At 44.5% G+C, this 18,343-nt stretch overlaps 2 protein-coding genes across 3 annotated transcripts in view; both read right to left on the minus strand.

Annotated features, from left to right (window-relative positions):
• Positions 1-46: 46 nt before the first annotated feature.
• Positions 47-576, minus strand: cox8b (cytochrome c oxidase subunit 8B). Its single transcript, XM_069904554.1, has 2 exons — positions 328-576; positions 47-215 (listed from the first exon to the last, which is right to left on the minus strand). Exons 1-2 carry the CDS (start codon positions 559-561, stop codon positions 111-113), a joined length of 339 nt encoding a protein of 112 aa, XP_069760655.1. The 5' UTR covers positions 562-576; the 3' UTR covers positions 47-110.
• Positions 577-999: 423 nt separating this feature from the next.
• LOC138746307 (uncharacterized oxidoreductase YjmC-like) overlaps positions 1,000-18,343 on the minus strand; it is a 65,681-nt gene continuing 48,337 nt past the window's right edge. Inside the window, exons 9-13 of one of the 2 annotated variants that reach the window (XM_069904534.1) lie at positions 17,719-17,854; positions 10,328-10,446; positions 8,202-8,297; positions 2,757-2,867; positions 1,000-2,060 (exon numbers count right to left, since the gene is read on the minus strand). In XM_069904534.1, coding sequence (XP_069760635.1) covers positions 1,998-2,060; positions 2,757-2,867; positions 8,202-8,297; positions 10,328-10,446; positions 17,719-17,854 — 525 coding nt within the window. In that variant the 3' untranslated portion in view covers positions 1,000-1,997. The remainder of the gene's footprint in view (positions 2,061-2,756; positions 2,868-8,201; positions 8,298-10,327; positions 10,447-17,718; positions 17,855-18,343) is intronic. The other variant, XM_069904532.1, reaches the window with a different exon arrangement.

Below are 18,343 nucleotides of genomic sequence, written 5' to 3' on the forward strand. Positions count from 1 at the left end.
GGTTGGGAGGAGGGGTGCAGAAAGGAAGAAGCTGTCGACGCCAATCTGTGTTTTAAGGGGTTTATTGCTGCAAATGGAGCTGTGTGCTGGGCCCGGAACTCGTGGCCTCCTCAGTGGAACTTGGTCCCGCGCCGATAGGGCACCAGGTGGGCAAGCACATAGCTGGAGGGAAGCATCATCGAAGCGGTCAGCACAACAAAGCCGATGGTGTGCTCCTGTGGATTGCAACGCTAGAGTGAGAGCCCGTCCGCAGCAATAGCAAGGAAGATCTGTAATCCGCCTCATCCCCTCCCTTCCCCTCTCCCCCTCCCTTCCCCTCTTCCTCACCAGAACTGTTAGCTCCTCTTTACCGGGTTTGGACATTATCTTGGCGGCCGGGACGTGGTGCCGGAGCCGCGGGAGCAAGAGCCGCAAGGCTCGGGCAGCGGGGTGCCTCATGACACACTGCATCTCGCTGGGGAACAGACGGCGACTGACCCTGTATGGCAGCCGCGGCTGAAATTCCACCCGGCCAAGGTCAGTGGCAAAGGCACGGGGTTTCGTAGGAACTCGCTCGGTCATTGGCAGCGTCCGACAGAGTAGGGCTGTTCCCTCGTCTGGCTGGTCGCATTCAGCTTTCAGGGAGGTGTTGGGTTTGAGGCTGGAATAACTTTCTCTGGGCACCTGTTCACATGAACTCGACGGCAACAGTTGTCAGCCTCCAGTTCTGCTTCGAGTCTTGCACCGTTTAACGCGCTTTCACCCGATAGATTGTTCCTCCGTGGACGAAAGGCTGGGCATGAATGCAGGACGAGGAGCCACAGAACATTACAGCATAGAAACAGGCCCCTTCGGCCCTTCTAGTCTGTGCCAAACCATTTATCTGCCTAGTCCTACTGACCTGCACCCAGTTCATATCCCTCCATACCTCTCCCATCATGAAACTGTCCAAATTCATCGTAAATGTTAAAATTGAGTGCTGGCAGCTTGTCCACTCCCCTCCACTGTTTGAAGATGATTCCCCCTAAATCTTTCCCCTTTCACCCTTAACCCATGTCCTCTGGTTTGTAGCTCATCGACCCTCGGTCTGTCTATCCCCCACATAATTTTAAATACCTCTATCAAATCTCCCCTCATTCTTCTATGCTCCAGAGAATAAAGTCCTAACCTGTTTAACCTTTCCCTGTAACTTGGGTCCTGAGGTCCAGGCAACGTCCTAGTAAATCTTCTCTGCACTCTCTCCAATTGCTATTTTTCCTGTAGTTAGGTGTCCAAAATTCCACACAATACTCCAGATTTGGCCTCACCAATATACAACTTTACCATAACATTCCAGCTCCTATACTCAATACTTTGGTTTATGAAGGCCAATATGCCAAAAAAAGATCTCTTTAGACTCTTCCAAAAGCCCCTTCAGACTGTTCTCTGTCTTTGATCGAGATCATGGTAAAGGTGTGATGTGTGTGTGGAATGAGTGAAGGGGAAGGTGGAGGGCAGGCAGGCAGCATCTGTAGAGAGAAGTGCTTGGCCATTATTTTGGGTCAGGACAGAAGAGGGAACAGGGAAAAGCCAGTGGGGTAGAACATGGAGCAAGAAGTGATGGGGTGCTGAACTGGAGGCAGAGACCACGGAGGAGCAGGTAGAGGGGTCAAGTGGAAGCCGGTCGGGTGGGGTGATCTCTCTGAGTCTGAGTTCAGTCTGGTTTTGGTGACACAAGGACAGGAACCTTTGGTGAGCAACCTCCTTAGTGCGGTACAAGCTGGCTGCACATTTTTGCAGTATGCCACCCACAAACCGGGGTCTCAGAGCCAGGTTTCACCCAACACCGTGTCCCAATCAACCTGCAAAGCTGGCTCCTGCTCCCTCTGACCCACAGCCCAACCCCTTAGGCATTTGGGTCCAGGGCCCTGCAACCCACCAGGGCCTTGAAACAAACCAATCATTACGATGCCACAAAAGAGGGGGCCATTCGGTCCCTTGCTACCTTACTCGATCGGATTGATTGGATCTGATGGCCACTAATGATCAATTGTGTGGTTCGTTGGGAGAGGTTTGACTCCTAGTTCCTTCGCCACAGAGTTCTTTAAAAAAAGTAAAAGTACAGATGAGAATAACCCCATCTCCCTCCTGCCCCTCCACCCCTCTCTCCACTCTTCCCACCTGCCTTCCCCAGTAAATACAGTGAAAGGTCTGGAAAGCATGCAGAATTAGGTTGCTGACAAACAATTCGATCCGTGGTCTGCCACTCACCTTGCCCTTTCTCACTTCTATAGGACTTCTCCATTCTCCTCTTTACCCCTCACTCTCTCCTCCCTCCTCTGCCCCTCACTCGCCCTGTACCCCTCTCTCCCCTCATTCTGACCTATGTGGAACCTACTCTTAATACCGTAGCTTTGTAATCTTCCCACAGTTGCCCCATGGTTTGCGTGGGAGAATTTTATCATCTCTCTGTCTCTCCTCTCTGTCTCTCCTCTCTGTCTTGGATGTCTCCCTTTATCCCTCTCCCCTGTCCCTCCCTCCCTCCCCTCTTCTCTCCCCTTTCCCCACCTGTCTCAGGACGTGCCCAGTTCTGATCTGCTGGTTTCTGTGGGAGAATTTTATCATCTCTCTCTGTTCTGACTTTCCCTCCTTCCCTCTCTCTCCCGTTCTCTATCCCACTCTCTGATGTCTCCCTTTATCCCTCTCTCTCTCTCTTCCACCCCCCCCCCCCCCCCCCACATGTCTCAGAATGTACCTAGTTCTGATCTGCTTAAGGTTTTGGGCAGTTTTGCTCTCACCATGTGGTCCACCACATTGATGTGGTATGGTATGCCACCGTAATGTTCACACTCAGCGATGTGCTGGCGCTCTGGGTCTCCAGGGACGTGCACAGGCAGCCCCGGGATGCTCTGAGGGTACAAACACACCATCCAGTTGACTGGGCTGCAGTCCAAAACAGGCATCAAGAGTAGAGCCACAGCCTCACTCAATGTGGTGCTGGGGTTTATCGTTGTCAGATCTGCTGTCCAATGGTTTACTGCAATCCTCCTAGTTTCCAGATGCAAAGATGTATCCAGCAGCTTCACACTGTAGTGCTGTCCATTTCCATGACACTACTCCTGACAGTCATTATGGGGGATGACCAGGTCATAGCAGATGGGCAGTGCCAAGGGAGAGCGTCTAAAATTCAGTGCTTTTAATCTTTTTCTTTCCACTCACATCCCACTTTAAGTAATCCCTATGCCATCAGTGCTCTGTGATTAGTAAGGGATTGCTTAAGGTGAGATGTGAGTGGAAAGAAAAAGTTTGAAAACCACTGTTTTAATTGTACCTCATTGAATTATGTGCACGGTTTCATAACTCCAAAGGAAATGGGCCAAGGACAATTTTTCTCAAGCAAAATATTTCAGTAACAATTGGGTCTAGAGCAATGATTTTCATCCTTCCCTTCCCACTCACATACTACCATAAGCAATCCCTTACAGAGCACCAATGACATTGGGATTACTTAAAGTGGTACATGAGTGGAAAGAAAAAGGTTGAGAACCACTGGTCTAAATATTCCCTGCAGCTAAAACACAAAATCCAGACTACTGGATGTTATTCTCCAATCGGGTGTAAAGCATGTTTCTTCTCTGGTAGACTGTACTGCAGGGATCAGGGATCTTGTTGGTCAGACACATGAATAATGTTCAAAGTCAGTGGCATGACTGTGAGTTTGAGATGACACCCTGTGATTGATGGCATAGCAAACAATGATGAAGGTTGTTTAAAGAATGACAAGATCTGGGAAAGTGGACAAGAGAGTGGCAGATAGAATTTAACCCAGACAGTACAAGATGATGTAGTTTCAGGCCAAGGCAGGAATGTTGTGGAACAAAGATCTTAGAATGCAAGTATCAGCTATGACACTGAGCCAAGGAGTTGGGTCAACTGAGAGTATTTGTGCAGTTCTGGTCACAACACTGCAGGAGGGATGTGATTAAGCTGGAGAGCAAGCAGAAAATAGTGGTGCCTGGATTGGAGAGCTTGGTTTCAGAGGAAAGATTCAGTCAGTGGGGTGAAGGAGGCTGAGGGATGAGAAGCATAAATGGGGTAGAAAGCCTTTCTATGGGGGAGGAGGAAGAAAGGGGATCTAAGGGGTAAAAGTTTTCAGAGCAGTTGGTGTCTAGGATGAACTGCCAGAGGAGGTGGCGGTGGCCTCTGAACTGAAACTTGAATGAGCAGGACTCAGACTAAACAAAGGAACCACACACAGGAATTCAGCTGGTCAAGCAGCATCTGTTGAAATTTCTGGTTGAGACCCTGCAGCAGGGCATTGCCAACTTGCACTGGACCCTGTGATGCTAAAGTAAGGCAAACTTTGACTCACAGTGCAGCACCTCTGTCCTACCTTTCAGTTCTCAATCTGGGCTAGTGAGCAGCCACTCGTGCCCATCCTTTGACTGTCTCAATTACAGCTATACAACTTGAGACACACAACCAGGCATAACACACACACATAGACAAATCACATGCAGGACAAGTATTTCATCTCTACAAATAAATAATTAAATATTGATTCATGAATTTGAGAGTCTCGAACGGTTAGTGTGAGCAGATCCTTTGGTTATTCAACATTCTCATTTCCTGTGGGGAGAAGCTGTTCCTCAGCCTGGTGGTGCTGGCTCTGATCCTCCTGTATCTTTCCTGATGGGAGCAGGTGAAAGGTGCTGTGTGAAGGGTGGAAGTGGTCCACAATGGATTTTATGCCCCCTCTTCAGACAACAATCCCAGTAAATCATGTCAATGGAGGGGGGTGGGAGATTCCAGTTATCCTCTCTGCCACTCTTATGGTCCTGTGGATTGACCTCCAATACATTTTTCTGTGGCAGCCATAGCACACTGTGATGCGGCCAGTCAGGGCGCTCTTGATAGAGCTCCTTTAGAAGTTGACATAATGGTAGCCTTGCCCACTTCAGTCTTCTCAGGAACTGTAGTGCTGCTGTGCCTTCCTGACAAGTGAGATGTTGAGTGTCCACAATAGGTCATTAGTTAAATGAACTCCAAGGAACCTGATGCTCTCCACTTTCTCTACTTCAGAGTTGTTGATGTGTAGTGGATGGTGGTCATTCCTGGTCCTCCTGAAGTCCACGCTCGTCACCTTTGTCTTGTCCACGTTGAGACTCAGGTTGTCACTCGCGCACCATTTCACGAGATTTTCCTGCTCTTCTCTATAGTGCAACTCATTGTTGTTGCTGCTGTGTCATCAGAAAACTTGATGATACTGTTGGAGCTGGATCTGGCGATACAGTCGTAGGTCAATAGCGAGAACAGGAGCAGCTGAGTACACAGCCCTGAGATGCTCTAGTGCTCAGTGTGATGGTGCTCCATGATATTTGGCTATTGACCCGGACAGTCTGTGGTCTTTCCGTTAGGAAGTCCAGGATCCAGTTACAGAGAGAGGTGTTGAGTCCCAGCGAGGACAGCTTCTCCACCAGCCACTGGGGAATGATCGTATTAAATGCTGAGTTGAAGTCAATTAAGGTCTGGCGTATGAGACGTCATTCTCCAGGTAGGTCAGGACAGATTGAAGGGACAAGGCTATAGCATCGTCTGTGGAACAGTTTCTTCCATCGGCGAAATGAAATGGGTCCAGCATCTCTGGGAGGTGTCCTTTGATGTTTTCCATCACCAGGCCCTTGAAGCATTTCATAATGGTGGAGTTCAGTGTCATAGGGCAGTGGTGGTCGAGACCTGTTACTTAGTCCCTTGAACATTCTTCTGACCTATGTCATTGGATCACATCCCTCCTATCTATGGTAGCTACATGAACCATGACTTCTGGCTGTTCACCCTCACCCCTTCACAAAGTCCTGTGCCTACTCCAAGGCATTCTTGTTGTTAACGGGCAGATTATTTTCTAAGTGGGGAGAAATTGAAAATACCCAGGTGCAAAGAGACCTGGAATCCTCTTGCAGGAGAGCCTGAAGGTAAACTTGCAGGTTGAGTCCACAGTGAAGAAGGGAAATGCAATGCCAGCGTTCATTTCAAGAGGAGTAGAATATAAGAGCAGGGATGCAATGTTGAGGTTTTATAAGGCCCTGGTGAGACCTCGCGGAGTATTGTGAGCAGTTTTGGGCTCCTCATTTAAGAAAGGATGTTCTGATGTTGGTGAAGGTTCAGAGAAGGCTCACAAGAATGATTCTGGGAATGAAAGGATTATAATAGGAACTTTTGACAGGTCTTGGCCAGTGCTTGGAATTTAGGAGAATGAGTGGGGGGGATTTCATTGAAACATTTTGAATGTTGAAAGGCATGGACAGAGTAGATGTACAAAGGTTCTTTCCCATGGTGGGAGAGTCGAGAACAAGAGGGCACCTTTCAGGAATGATGGGTGTCCACCTGGAAAAGAGATGCGGAGGAATATCTTCAGCCAGAGGGTGATGATTCTTTGAAATATGTTGCCACATTTCATTAAGACCTGTGTGGACAAATGTGTGCCCATGCGCACATATCAAGTGTTCCCCACCCAGAAGTCCTGGATGAATCAGAGGATTTGCAACCTGCTGAGGGTAAGAACAAGGGTGTTTAAGGCCAGGGATCTAGATTTCTGCATGAAGACCAGGTGTGACCTGCAGAAGGCCATCTCTGAGGCAAAGTAGCAATTCCAGAGGAAGCTAGAGACAGTGACAGATACACTTCAGCTATGGCAGGGAGTGTAGGGCATTATAGCCTACAAAGTGTCAGTGAATACTATAGATGGCTGTGATGCTTCATTACCCGATGAGCTGAACACCTCTATGCCCGTTTTGAGAAGAAGAACCAAACAGTGCCTACTAGAATCCCTGCATAGACTGAGGACCCTGTCTGTGAGGGTGATGTCAGAACAACATTCAAGAGGGTGAACCCTCACAGGGCATCAGACCCTGGACAGGGTACTGAAAATCTGTGCCAACCAACTAGCTGGAGTGTTCATGAATATTTTTAACCTCTCATTGTGGCAGTCAAAGGTTCCCACTGCTTCAAAAGGGCATCAATCATCTCGGTTCCCAAGAATAGTAGTGTGAGTTGTCTCAACGACCATCTCCCAGTAGCACTAACTTCTTGGAAGATGATTTCTAAAATTTCTGGATCTGTTTTAGAAAGTTCCTGATTCTGGCTAAACCTATTGGTTCTGCACTCAAATTCAGGAGAAAGCAGGTTCGTGCCATTGGCTTATTGGTTTTTAAATTTAAATTTAGACATATTGCACAGTAACAGGTCATTTCAGCCCAAGAGCCCAATCACATCAAATTGACCTATAATCTCTGGTACATTTTGAATGGTGGGAGGAAACTGGAGCCCCCAGAGAAAATTGACACAGGCATGGAGAGAACATACAAATTCCTTACAGACAGAATGGGATTCAAACCTGGGTCATTAACACTGTAACAGTGTTGCAATGACCACTACGCTAACTGTGCCATTGTAATTACACAGGAAAATGAAAACTTTGCTTCCTGAACACTTTTGGGTGTATTTTATGGATTTTGGGCTGCTGATCACGAAAATAACCTTAAAACTTTCCTATCACATACCGTCTTTTAGATATAATCAATTTTTTGTGATTTCCTGTCATACTTTAAGTCTACTTCAAGCAGACAAAACCATGAAGTGCAGCTTGTCATTGAAAATTCATTTTCCGCATTCGCACTTGGACGTCTTCCCGGCTGATCCTGGTGCAGTCAGTGATGAACATGGTGAAAGGTTTCACCAGGACATCGCGACCATGGAAAAGTGGTATCAGGGTAATTGGATTCCATCAATGCTGGCATCAGATGCTGAGTACAAATTAAAATCAGAAGCAGAACATTTTTAGGTTGGTGAACTAATGCAATGTGTCCGCATCATTATGTGATTAAGCATGCTAAATTTAATAAAAGTTTATTTAATGTTTCTCCAACTTCTAATGTGATACAGCAAATCTGAAATTATCTTCTGTGTTCAGTTTGAAGTTGTCTATCATAATTTTTTTTCAGGAAGCAAACCGTTTGAAAAAAATTGTCGTCCAGTGTTATTGTTAAACTCAAATTGCTGAGAGGAGAAAAATGGCTGAGCAAAACAGCAGGACTTTGCATTGTAACCAGGTTGTTCAAGGTCAGAGTGATCTTAGGAAGCACTTGTAGGTAGAGTGACACCAGTTAATAGTTAAACCAATAGCTAATCTGTTATGCTCATTGACAGTTAAACACCAAATACAATAGGTAACTGATAAAACTCACCGGATCCAGATTTCTGTGTATTCCCAGCAAGTCTGACATCCTTGAGGTAAATCCTGGAGCAAAGCATTCTGGGTTTATGGCAAGGAAGCATTGTCCCTGAGGGGTGGGAGCACAAGTGTCAGAGTTAGTGACTACACTAGAGGTGCAAAGAGAAGTGAAAGGGGAATCCAACACAAGAACCAAATAGAAAGGTCCAGAAATCTCTGTATTGGCTCCTGCTGAACGGGGATCATTTGTCAAGGTGAGATGCTTCTGGGGAGCTCTTGCTTGCAGTCTCAGAGTACGTGACATTTGGAGTATGAGTCTTTCGGGGAAACATTGCCTGATATCTTCCAGTGCCCCTGGAGACTGGCCTTGAGTGATTCTCAAAGATTCTACCCTTAGCCTCTCCCTTTGTGACTGCCTGCTCTTACCTCCTTCCTCTCTGAGCCTTCAGTGCAGGGGTTGGAAACCTGATGTCCTGAGCCGTTCTGGTCAAACTATGCCTCCAAACTCTAAGCAACATAGCTGATTCCCTGAAGTGAGTCACTTAGCTCAGGGCCAATGAAGGATGAAGTAAAGACCAGCCTTGACTGCAAACAGTGTGTGAATGAGTAAGTAAAATTCAGAAACTCAAACATGAAGTCGTGACTCATTTCATGGCTCTCTGGATTCTGGTGATCAAAGTCAACTTTAGTTTGCCAGAATCTGTAGTTGGTCCTTCTCTGACCTGTGGTGGGGATAGCAGAATGACAGTAGCTGCAAAAGTTTGAATAATACAAACAGGATACTGGGAGGTCAGACAGCATCTCTGAAAGAGAAAGGTAAAAGTTTCTGTGTAAAGGATCTTAACTTGAAACATTACATTTGGTTCATGGGTGCCTCCTGATGGCTGAGTGTTTCAAACATTTTTGACTTCTATTTCAAATATTCAGCACCCGTTACTGGAAGATTGGTGATTCTTGGGCAATCCTGCATGTATTGAAAGTCATTTTTTGTTTTTTCGAGGGATGTGAGCTTCCCAGACTGAACGAGCATTTAGTTTCCTATTTGACATGCCTTGAACAGGTGGTGATGAGTTGCCTTCTTGAACCATTGAGGTTCAGCAGGTGGTGGGTATACTACCTTTGACTCCAGTGTTTCACAGCAAGCAAACAGGTCGTCAGCCTAACTTGTTCATGCTGACCAAGTTGCCCACTTCAGCATTTGAACCAGATACCCCTATCTAAATGTCTTTTAAATGTTACAATTGTCCCTGCTCTCCCACTTCCTCTGGCAGCTTTGGGCGCAGAAAGGTTCCCCTCAGCCCTGAGCCACCCAATATATACACACAGCACATTCGCCGGTTCGGGGGCACAGACCAGAGAACATTCCAGCACAGCCCAGGCCCTTTGACCCACAATGTTGTGTTGACCTATGCAAACCTACTTCACAACAATCTAATCCTTCCCTTTCTCACACCCATAACCCTCTATTTTTTTCTTGCATACAAATAGTTATCTAAAAGTCTTTTAAATGTCCCTATTGTTCCAGCCTCTACCCCCACCACCGACAATGCATTCCAGGCACCCACTACTCTGTGTTTATTTTTTAAAAAACCCTACCCTTGACATCTCCCCTAAACTTTCTGCCCTTCACCTTGTTCAGATGTCCTCTGGTATTTGCTATTGTCACTCTGGGAAAAAGACCCTGGCTGTCCACCTATTGGGTCAATGGAAGTGCATAATGCAGACACTGCAGGCTTGGTTACAAGGGATAGGGTTGGGGTGTCGGGTGCAGGGTTGTAGTAAAATAGGGCAGAAATACTGAGGCAAAGGGTACAAATGTTGGGGTACAGGAGATAATGGTACAGATTGAGGGTAGGCGGAGGTAGTGGAGGATTGCAGACTTGCAGTTTCACAAAGGGGAGAGGCCAGGGCCAGGGATACCAGAGGTGTGAGGGCAAGAGTACCAGATCAGGGATAAGGGTGTATGTACCGAGGGATATGAATGCACGCCATGGTGCTAAACCTTCAATAAGGTGACAGAACGGGGATTTTTGACAAAGTTTCAGGGTGGGAAAGCAGATGGCGAGGGTACAGTGGGCGAGTATACATAGGGTGAGAGGGAAGGGGTGCTGAAACTGAGATCCAAGTGAGTGACCTTACCAAATTAGCCATCGTTTTGGTCTCCTTCCAGCGCTGGATGTTGTTATTGTAATGAGCCCCTGCTAGAATTCCACAAAATATCTCCACCATCATACTCAATCCATAGCCTTTGTATCCACCTGGGGAACACAGCATAGTAATTCAAAATAACTCCAGGATGCTGGTCAGCCCTGAACAACACCACGTGAATGACAATATCTGAACACTGGTCAGTGTTAGACACCAGACAGGTGAAGAGAAAAGGGAAATTGTGGTTAATCCAAGAAACTATAGATTGGTGGTAGGGAAGCTAGTGGAGAACACACTTAAGGATAGGATTTATGCACACTTAGAAAGGCATGGAGAGTTTAGGGGCATTGCTTTGTGTTGGGCCAGTCATGTCTTTCCAATTTGATTGAGATTTTTGAGGAGGTGACAAAATTGATGACGAGGGTAGGGCAGTGGATGTCGTCTACAAGGTTTTAGAAAGGAGTTTGACAAAGCCCCTCGTGGTAGGCTAATCCAATACACGGATCTATGGTGCATTGGCAATCTGGATTCAGAGAGGACACAGGGTAGTGATGGAAGTGGGTTATTCTGGCTGGGGGTGGGGGGTGATGTTTTGCAAAGGGGATCAACAATGTGGGATTCATGTAAATGACATGGATGAAAATGTGGTTGGTTGGGTTAGTGTGTTAGCAGATGAACTAGGAATTGTGGTATTGTGAACAATGTATAGAGTTATCAAAAAATATAACTGCATGCAGATCAGTGACAGATATGGGCAGGGAAATTGCAATGGAAGTTAATCAGTGTGAGATGTTGCACAAACATAAAAAGGTGGTATACAGTAAATGACAGGCATTGATGAGGGAACAGGGGCTTCAGGTACATAGATCTTTTTTTAATAATTTATTTTTGATTTTCATTGACTCATAAAAATTCAAACAAACAATATAATCTTCTTCAACATACAGAGTCTGTATTTATCCCCCTCCCCAGCCCCCCTATCCCAATACAAATGAAAATTTAGTCATATAAATTATACAGATACAAATACTGGTGGGTCAACGGCTTCTACAGAAACCTAGGAAAGAAACAACCAGGGTGATTAAATAACAAAAGGTAAGGAATAAAAAGAGAACTAAAAAAGCACATCGTCTGCGTCATGTCTCATTTCCTAATCCCACTCATTTCATGCTGGGACTGATTGTTACAGTACCCATATTTCTAAGGGGGGAGCTAGTCAAACCTGCATACAAAATATTTCAAATAGGGTTGCCACCCTCTAATGAATGTGTCACATTTCCTCCTGAGATTGTACATAATTTTTGCCTGGGGAATACAATTCTGCATTTATATATTCCATCATGTGGTATTTAATTGGGAGTCGAACTTCCACGTGACCGCGATACACTTCCTGGATATTAACAAGGCGACCTTCACGAACTGAATTTGGTATTTGGATAGTTTAAAACTCATGTCCCCAATGTCTCCCAGAAGGTACAATTCCAGATTCTGTGGAAAATCCATTTTTATAATTTTTTCAGAATGTCCCCTAGAAGGGTCTCACCTTTGTACACAGCCAGGTGGTGTGGACAAAGGTTCTAACCTCCACACTACACCTAAAACACATCTCTGAAATTTCAGTCTTTGATCTGTGTAATTTTTGTGGTGTGAGGTACAGCTGATGTAAGAAGTTGTATTGCACCATCTTGTATCTGGCATTGACGACTCCAGTCATGCTGTCTATAAACAGGTCTTCCCACCACCTTTCATTGATTGTTGTGGCCAAGTCTGACTCCCATCTGTGAAAGCCCGGCTTCAGGTCCTCATTTTTGGAATATGTAATACATCTTAGAGATAAATTTACACACATTCCCCTTTCAAATTAGAATCTCCACGTCACCACAGTCAGGTAGGGTCTTAGATGGTCCCAATTTTTCCCTTAAGAAACATCTTATTTGCAGATAACAGAAAAATGTTCAATCAGACAAATCATATTTGTTCCTCAACTGCTCAAATGACATAAGCTTCCCTCACTGGTAACAATCCTTGATACACATGATCCCACCAGGTGTCCAAGGTTTTATTATCCAGAGTCAAGGGTATTAAATTATTCTGGGTAGGTACATAGATCCTTGAAATTGGCCACATAGATAAGGTGGGAACGAAGGCTTGTGGTGTATTTGGCTTCAGGGCTGGTGCAAGGCCAACTACTTGCACCACCCCCAAAAAAAAATTGCCAATTTTGCTTTTTAAAAACATGTTTTTTGTAGAAAAAATTAAAAGCTTGAAACTGCTAAATTTATTTTATATGGCAAGAATAAGTAATACATAGATCTTTGATTATCTTTCTCAAATACAAAAGAAAATATTTTGACACACCAACTAAAGGGGACTTGATAGAATGTATACCTCCACCAAGGGCAACACATTAAAACCTTTTACTTCACACACCATTAAGACTAGATATCTTTTAAGGTTATTTGGCGTAACCAATCTGTCATATTAGGACAATATTTTGCTTTCAGTCAGACATAGAAACAAACAAAAAACAGACAAACAGGGTTAAAAATGTAACTTCCTTGTCAGAGGTAATAATCTTGTGAATTGTGTTGTTAAAATTTAAGTCTTATCAATGTTTCAATTTCAAGCACTTTAGAATCTCACCTTAGCCTCTTTTCCACTGGTACCCTGTCCCAGGAATTAACTGGGAATTTACTGGGACAGAGTCCAGTGGAAAAAGAACACTGTCCGAACATCATTTCACGCTGGGGATTAACCGCCTCTACCCCTACTCATATCCCTGTTTGCTGACGCTGGTGTTCTGATAAAACCAATGGAAAAAGGACAGCAGAAAGTCACCTGTTTCCAGTTGAAGGTAGAACACTCCAATCCCCAGGGATGAGTTGTGTCCAGTGGAAAAGCAATGAGTGTCCCAGTTATGGGAGGCCCAGTGGAAATGGCACGAAAGGCTTCCTATCCTGGGACAATGTGCAGTCAATTAAATGGGATGCTAGTGGAAAAGGGGCTTTTGCGAGCCTTTTCCATTGCAAACGCCACCAATTCAATTGGATCAAGTGATATAGTTGCCAACAATCTAGTCTCTGTTGCAATATTGTTGAGCTTATGTAAGTTTTTATACGTTTGTGCTTTGAGAAACTACGTTCACCATTTGCCTCTGATACTGGAAGTGTGAGAAGGATCCTTAGAGCAACAGAAACCTTGGGCACATGATCCAGGAGAGTTTTGTTGTAGTATGGAGTGAAGTTCTCCTGTGGCAACGTCGACATTGGAAATCTTCGAGCTATTGCTGTAAGTTTGTAACACAGATCTTCAGCATCAATATCCTTGTTTCCATTATGCATCAATTATTTTTCCAAATTCTTGCAGCTCTTAAGTACATCTTCAGTCGATTTTTTTCTTTATGATATATACAGGAAGCCAAATAGGGAATTATATTGTTGCTGTTGGAATCTCTCTCCAACAGATGGTATGGCCATGTCTAAGACATCACAGTAGAAACCTACTTTGAATTTCTGCTTTGGATCTTGTGGTGCCTTTTCCTGGGCCTCATACTCAAACTGCTGATTCTTTCTCCTGTTTCTAACTTGTTCTGTTGCAAAGTTTGGTAGTATCTCTAGTTCCTTTGCAATCTCCATAGCATCTGTCACACCTGCAGTCCACAAGGTAATTCTTAGTCACTTGCAATTTTCTTGTCACTGAATTTACAATCATCTTTCTTATTTTGGAGTAGCTTGCTTGTAAGATTAACTTCAAAAAGGATGTTGTTCCATGTAACAAAGGATACCACAAACTTGAACTCACAAATTCCATCAACAGGGCCTTAGCTTCAATTCGGGAAGTATTTCCAGATGAACCTTTGAGCTTTGTCGTGCTGAGCTCCAGAAGGTCGTTTCTTCTAATCAGCCATTGTATTTATCTCCCACAATCTGAGCCCATAGAACATGATAGCACAGAAAACTGGCCATACAATATATGCATTCTTACAGTATAAATAAAGAACTGAAGGAAATGAATATTTACTCAGCCTCCTTTAAAGCCCGCCACACTACTCCACTCAATGTTAATGGGATAACTGAAGTGCTGGCAATCGCACCAGAACTACACGCCTGAGCTAAACATTCCCCCGTCTGCGGGCCCATCATGCATACACCAAGCGGCCCCGGTAACTAACCGACTGTGCTTGTGCCAGCCAGCCCCAGTACTCCACTGTGCATGCACCAGGTGGCACTTGCGCATGTGCACAAGAAATATGGCAGCGCACGGCCTACAGAACCCGGTATGCTGCACTTAACAAGCTAAGTGCCTCCTCCCTTGCCATTTCTGCCCCTACCCCCCTAAATGGAGGACCAATTAACATCCAGATAGAGGACGAAGGACAGAGTGCTAAAAAGACGGACTGTCCAGCCTAAAACCGGATGTAACAACTACTCTCCACCAAACCTGCTCGAAGGCTGGGTGAAGCTCTTTATTTATAATGTGTTTCAATTATTTTCAATTCAAGTCCAGATGTATTTAAATCCTTTTTTAAAAAAAACATAAAACTTGTAATCATCTTCTTTAAATATCTATAAATAACATTTTATAACAATCCGTAATAACAAATATCAGTGAAAATGTCCATGTGAGCATCCATGAAAATGGTCAACAAAATATGTGAGCTTCACTCACCCTCACTCCTCTATGCCACTGCCATATTGAGCAATGCTCTAACGATCCTAATTTATGCCCTTAACCATCGCACATGCACCAACCAAACTCCTATATGCAAACTCACCGTGCATGCACCAATCTACCCCAGCTGGCACTTGCGCTCGTGCACAAGAATAAAGATGGTGGTGCCCAGCCAACAGTCTAATAAGGTATGTACATTTTTTTTACATTTGACCCCTACAGTGGATGTCTGGCTATCCTGACAGCACCCCTCTGAGGTCTGCACCCTAAGCAGCTGCCTAGTTGGCCTTGCTTGGCTTCAGAGGGCAGGGCACCGATTATAACCATATAACTGTTTACAGCGTGGAAACAGGCCATGTCGGCCCTTCAAGTAGAAGTAAATAAGTTATGTTGGAGCTGTATAAAACTTCAGTCAGACTGCACTTGAAATTCCACGTGCAATTCTGGTCATCCAGTTGGGGCAGAATCTGGAGGCCTTGGTAAAAGTACAGAAGAGGTTTACTAGGATGTTGTCTGGTTTAGTGGCGTTGACCTACAAGGTGAGGTTTGTCAAACTTGGGGTGCTTTCTCTGGTGAATCAGAGGCTGAGGGGAGTCCCGACAGAGGTTTACAAAAATTATGAGAGGTATTAATAGATCATCAAATGGGCATCACGGTTAGCATAGGGGTTAAGTGCAATGCTGTTACAGTGTCAGAAACCCTCATTCAACCTCCAGTTGCTCCAGTTTACTCCCACATTCCAAAGATGTAAGGGTTAGTAGGTTAATTGGCCACATGGGTCTATTTGGGTGATGCAGCTTGTGGACAGAAAGGCTGTATCTCTTAAGTTAAAAATTAAATATTTTTCCCAAAGTAAAAATGGGGAAGAAATTGTAAAGGAGATATGCGGGGCAAATATTTTCCATAGAGAATGGTGGTTACCTGGAATAGGTTGCTGAAAATGTGTTTTTTTATCTAATATGCAGTATCACTCAGAGGAAATGGTAGGAGAGTGCTGGAGCACCAATCATCTCAGACAATGCTCGGACATTTGTCAGCTTGTGTGGATTCTAGTCAAATGAGGATGGGATTAGTATAAAGCATGAAGAACGTACGTCAATGCTTCTACTTACTCGGGAGTTTGCGGAGGTTTGGTACGACATCAGAAATCCTGGAAAATTTCTACATGTTTGCTGACCGGCTGCATTACATATCCCCTGGTATGGGGATATCAATACCCTGAGCATAAAGCCCTGCAAGAGGTAATGGACACATCCCAGGACATCACAGGCAAAACCCTCCCCATCATCGAGAACACCTACGGGGAACACTGTCATCGGAGAGCAGCAACAATCATTAAGGATCCACACCACCCGGGATATGCTCTGTTCTCACTGCTGCCATCAGGAAAGAGGTAATAGGTGCCACAAGACTCACACCACCAGGTTTAGGAACAGTGGCTACCCCTCTACCTTCAGACTCCTCAGCAACAAACTCAATCAGGGATTGTTTAAGGATTCTTACTTTTGCACTTTATTGATTTGTTTTCTCTCTATCGCACAGTCAATTTACATTTTTTTGTTTACATGTGTATATTGAGTACAGTTTTTTTTTGCACTACCAATAAGGGTAATTCTGCCTCGCCCATAGGTAAAAGAATCTCAGGGTTATATGTGATGTCATGTATGTACTCTGACAGTAAATATTTTAGATGGGTACTTGGATATGGTGAGCTGAAGAGACTGTTTTGTAATGTTTGACCAAACTGTGGGGATAAGAACTGGATTACATTTTGAGGACTCCTTTCTAAATTAACAGTAGGGACAGGTGAGTTCAGCTCCAGCCTATGGGAAGTCCAAGATGCTCCTTGTGATCTCGATAGCCAGGTTTGAATGCTGGGTTTGGGTGCCTCACCACTGGCTGGAAGTTGTGAATTTTTACAAGTGGGCACCTGCAACCTGAAAGATTCGCGGAGAAAGAGGGCAGAAGGAAGGAGGCCAGTCACTGTGGAAACATCAGAGTTCATCTTTAATATAAGACAGTACAGCACAGGAACAGGCTCTTCAGCCTGTCTGTATTTACCATGATGCTAATTTAAAATATATGTCTGCCTGCCAATGGTCTATATTGCCCTCTAAAACAGACAGCATCCTGGTAAATCTCTTCTGTCCCCTTTCCAAAGGCTCCATATCCTTCTTGTAATGGGGTGACCAGAATTACACACAGTATTCCAAGTGCAGCCAATCAAAGTTTTATATCGTTGCAGCACGACCTCCTTACCTTTGTACTTAATGTCTCACCCAATGAAGCCAAACATATTGTATACATCTGATCTACTCCATAGCCACTTCCAAAGAGTTGTGGAACTGGTTCCCAAATATTTGTGACAGTGAAAGGGTTGTTTTATAAACCAATGCTAGTAATCTACCACAAGGATTATAGCTGAGACCCTAATATTGTTAAATTCATTAAAATTTGGTCTGGCATATAGAAATTATGATTAGCAGATCACAAAAAAATTGGTGGTGTTGTTGATAGTGAGGAGGGGAGTGTTTGGCTAAATTATATTAATCAAACACCTATTGCGTTGAATCTTAAAGAGAAAGTAGATTCTACAATTCGATAGAGATGTTGGTGGGAATCTCACTCCATGAATCCAATCATCTACAATGAATAGCATCTCTCATTCAAGAAAACCCGCTGCAAATCTATTGATAAAATGTGATTTTTACTTGTAGCCTCGTTTCCTCCAAGGGGGAGCAGACCTCCTCCTTTCAAGATTCTTGTTGGATCATTGGTATCTTTGCCATCAGGGTCACAGCCCCATCCTTTCGGAACATTCTCTCCTTGTCTCTGCCGAACTTCTACCTAGAAAGAGGCAGAACATTCAGCTCATCAGCAGGTTCTGTAGCTTGGAGGCGCATGCCCAGTTTGCATTCCTAAATTGCCTTTATCACAGCAAAACCTCACAGAAGCTTCATCAGAACAAAGCCTGAAATCAGAGCATGAGATGTCATTCAAGTGTATCCAAAGACAGAGGCTTAAAGGTGGATCTTAAAGGAGGAAATAAAGGTGGAGGATTTTATAGATTCATATACTTATACAGCATGCCAACTAAGTTATCAGCCTGAGCTAATTCCATTTGGCCCATATCCATTTAAACCTTTCCTATTCAAATATCTTTTATACTGTATTTTGTAATTCTACCCATCTTTTCTGAGGGTAGAAGAATCTAAAACTAGAGGGTGTAAGTGAGGAGTTAGGGAGGGACCTGAGAGGGATGGCAGCACTGCCAGAGCCGCTGTAGCAGCAGCAATGCCGGTGACACTGACCCACGGGTAGCAAGGGAGCGGAGAT

The sequence above is a fragment of the Narcine bancroftii genome, chromosome 1, assembly GCF_036971445.1.
Source record: "Narcine bancroftii isolate sNarBan1 chromosome 1, sNarBan1.hap1, whole genome shotgun sequence".
NCBI classification, from domain to species: domain Eukaryota; kingdom Metazoa; phylum Chordata; class Chondrichthyes; order Torpediniformes; family Narcinidae; genus Narcine; species Narcine bancroftii.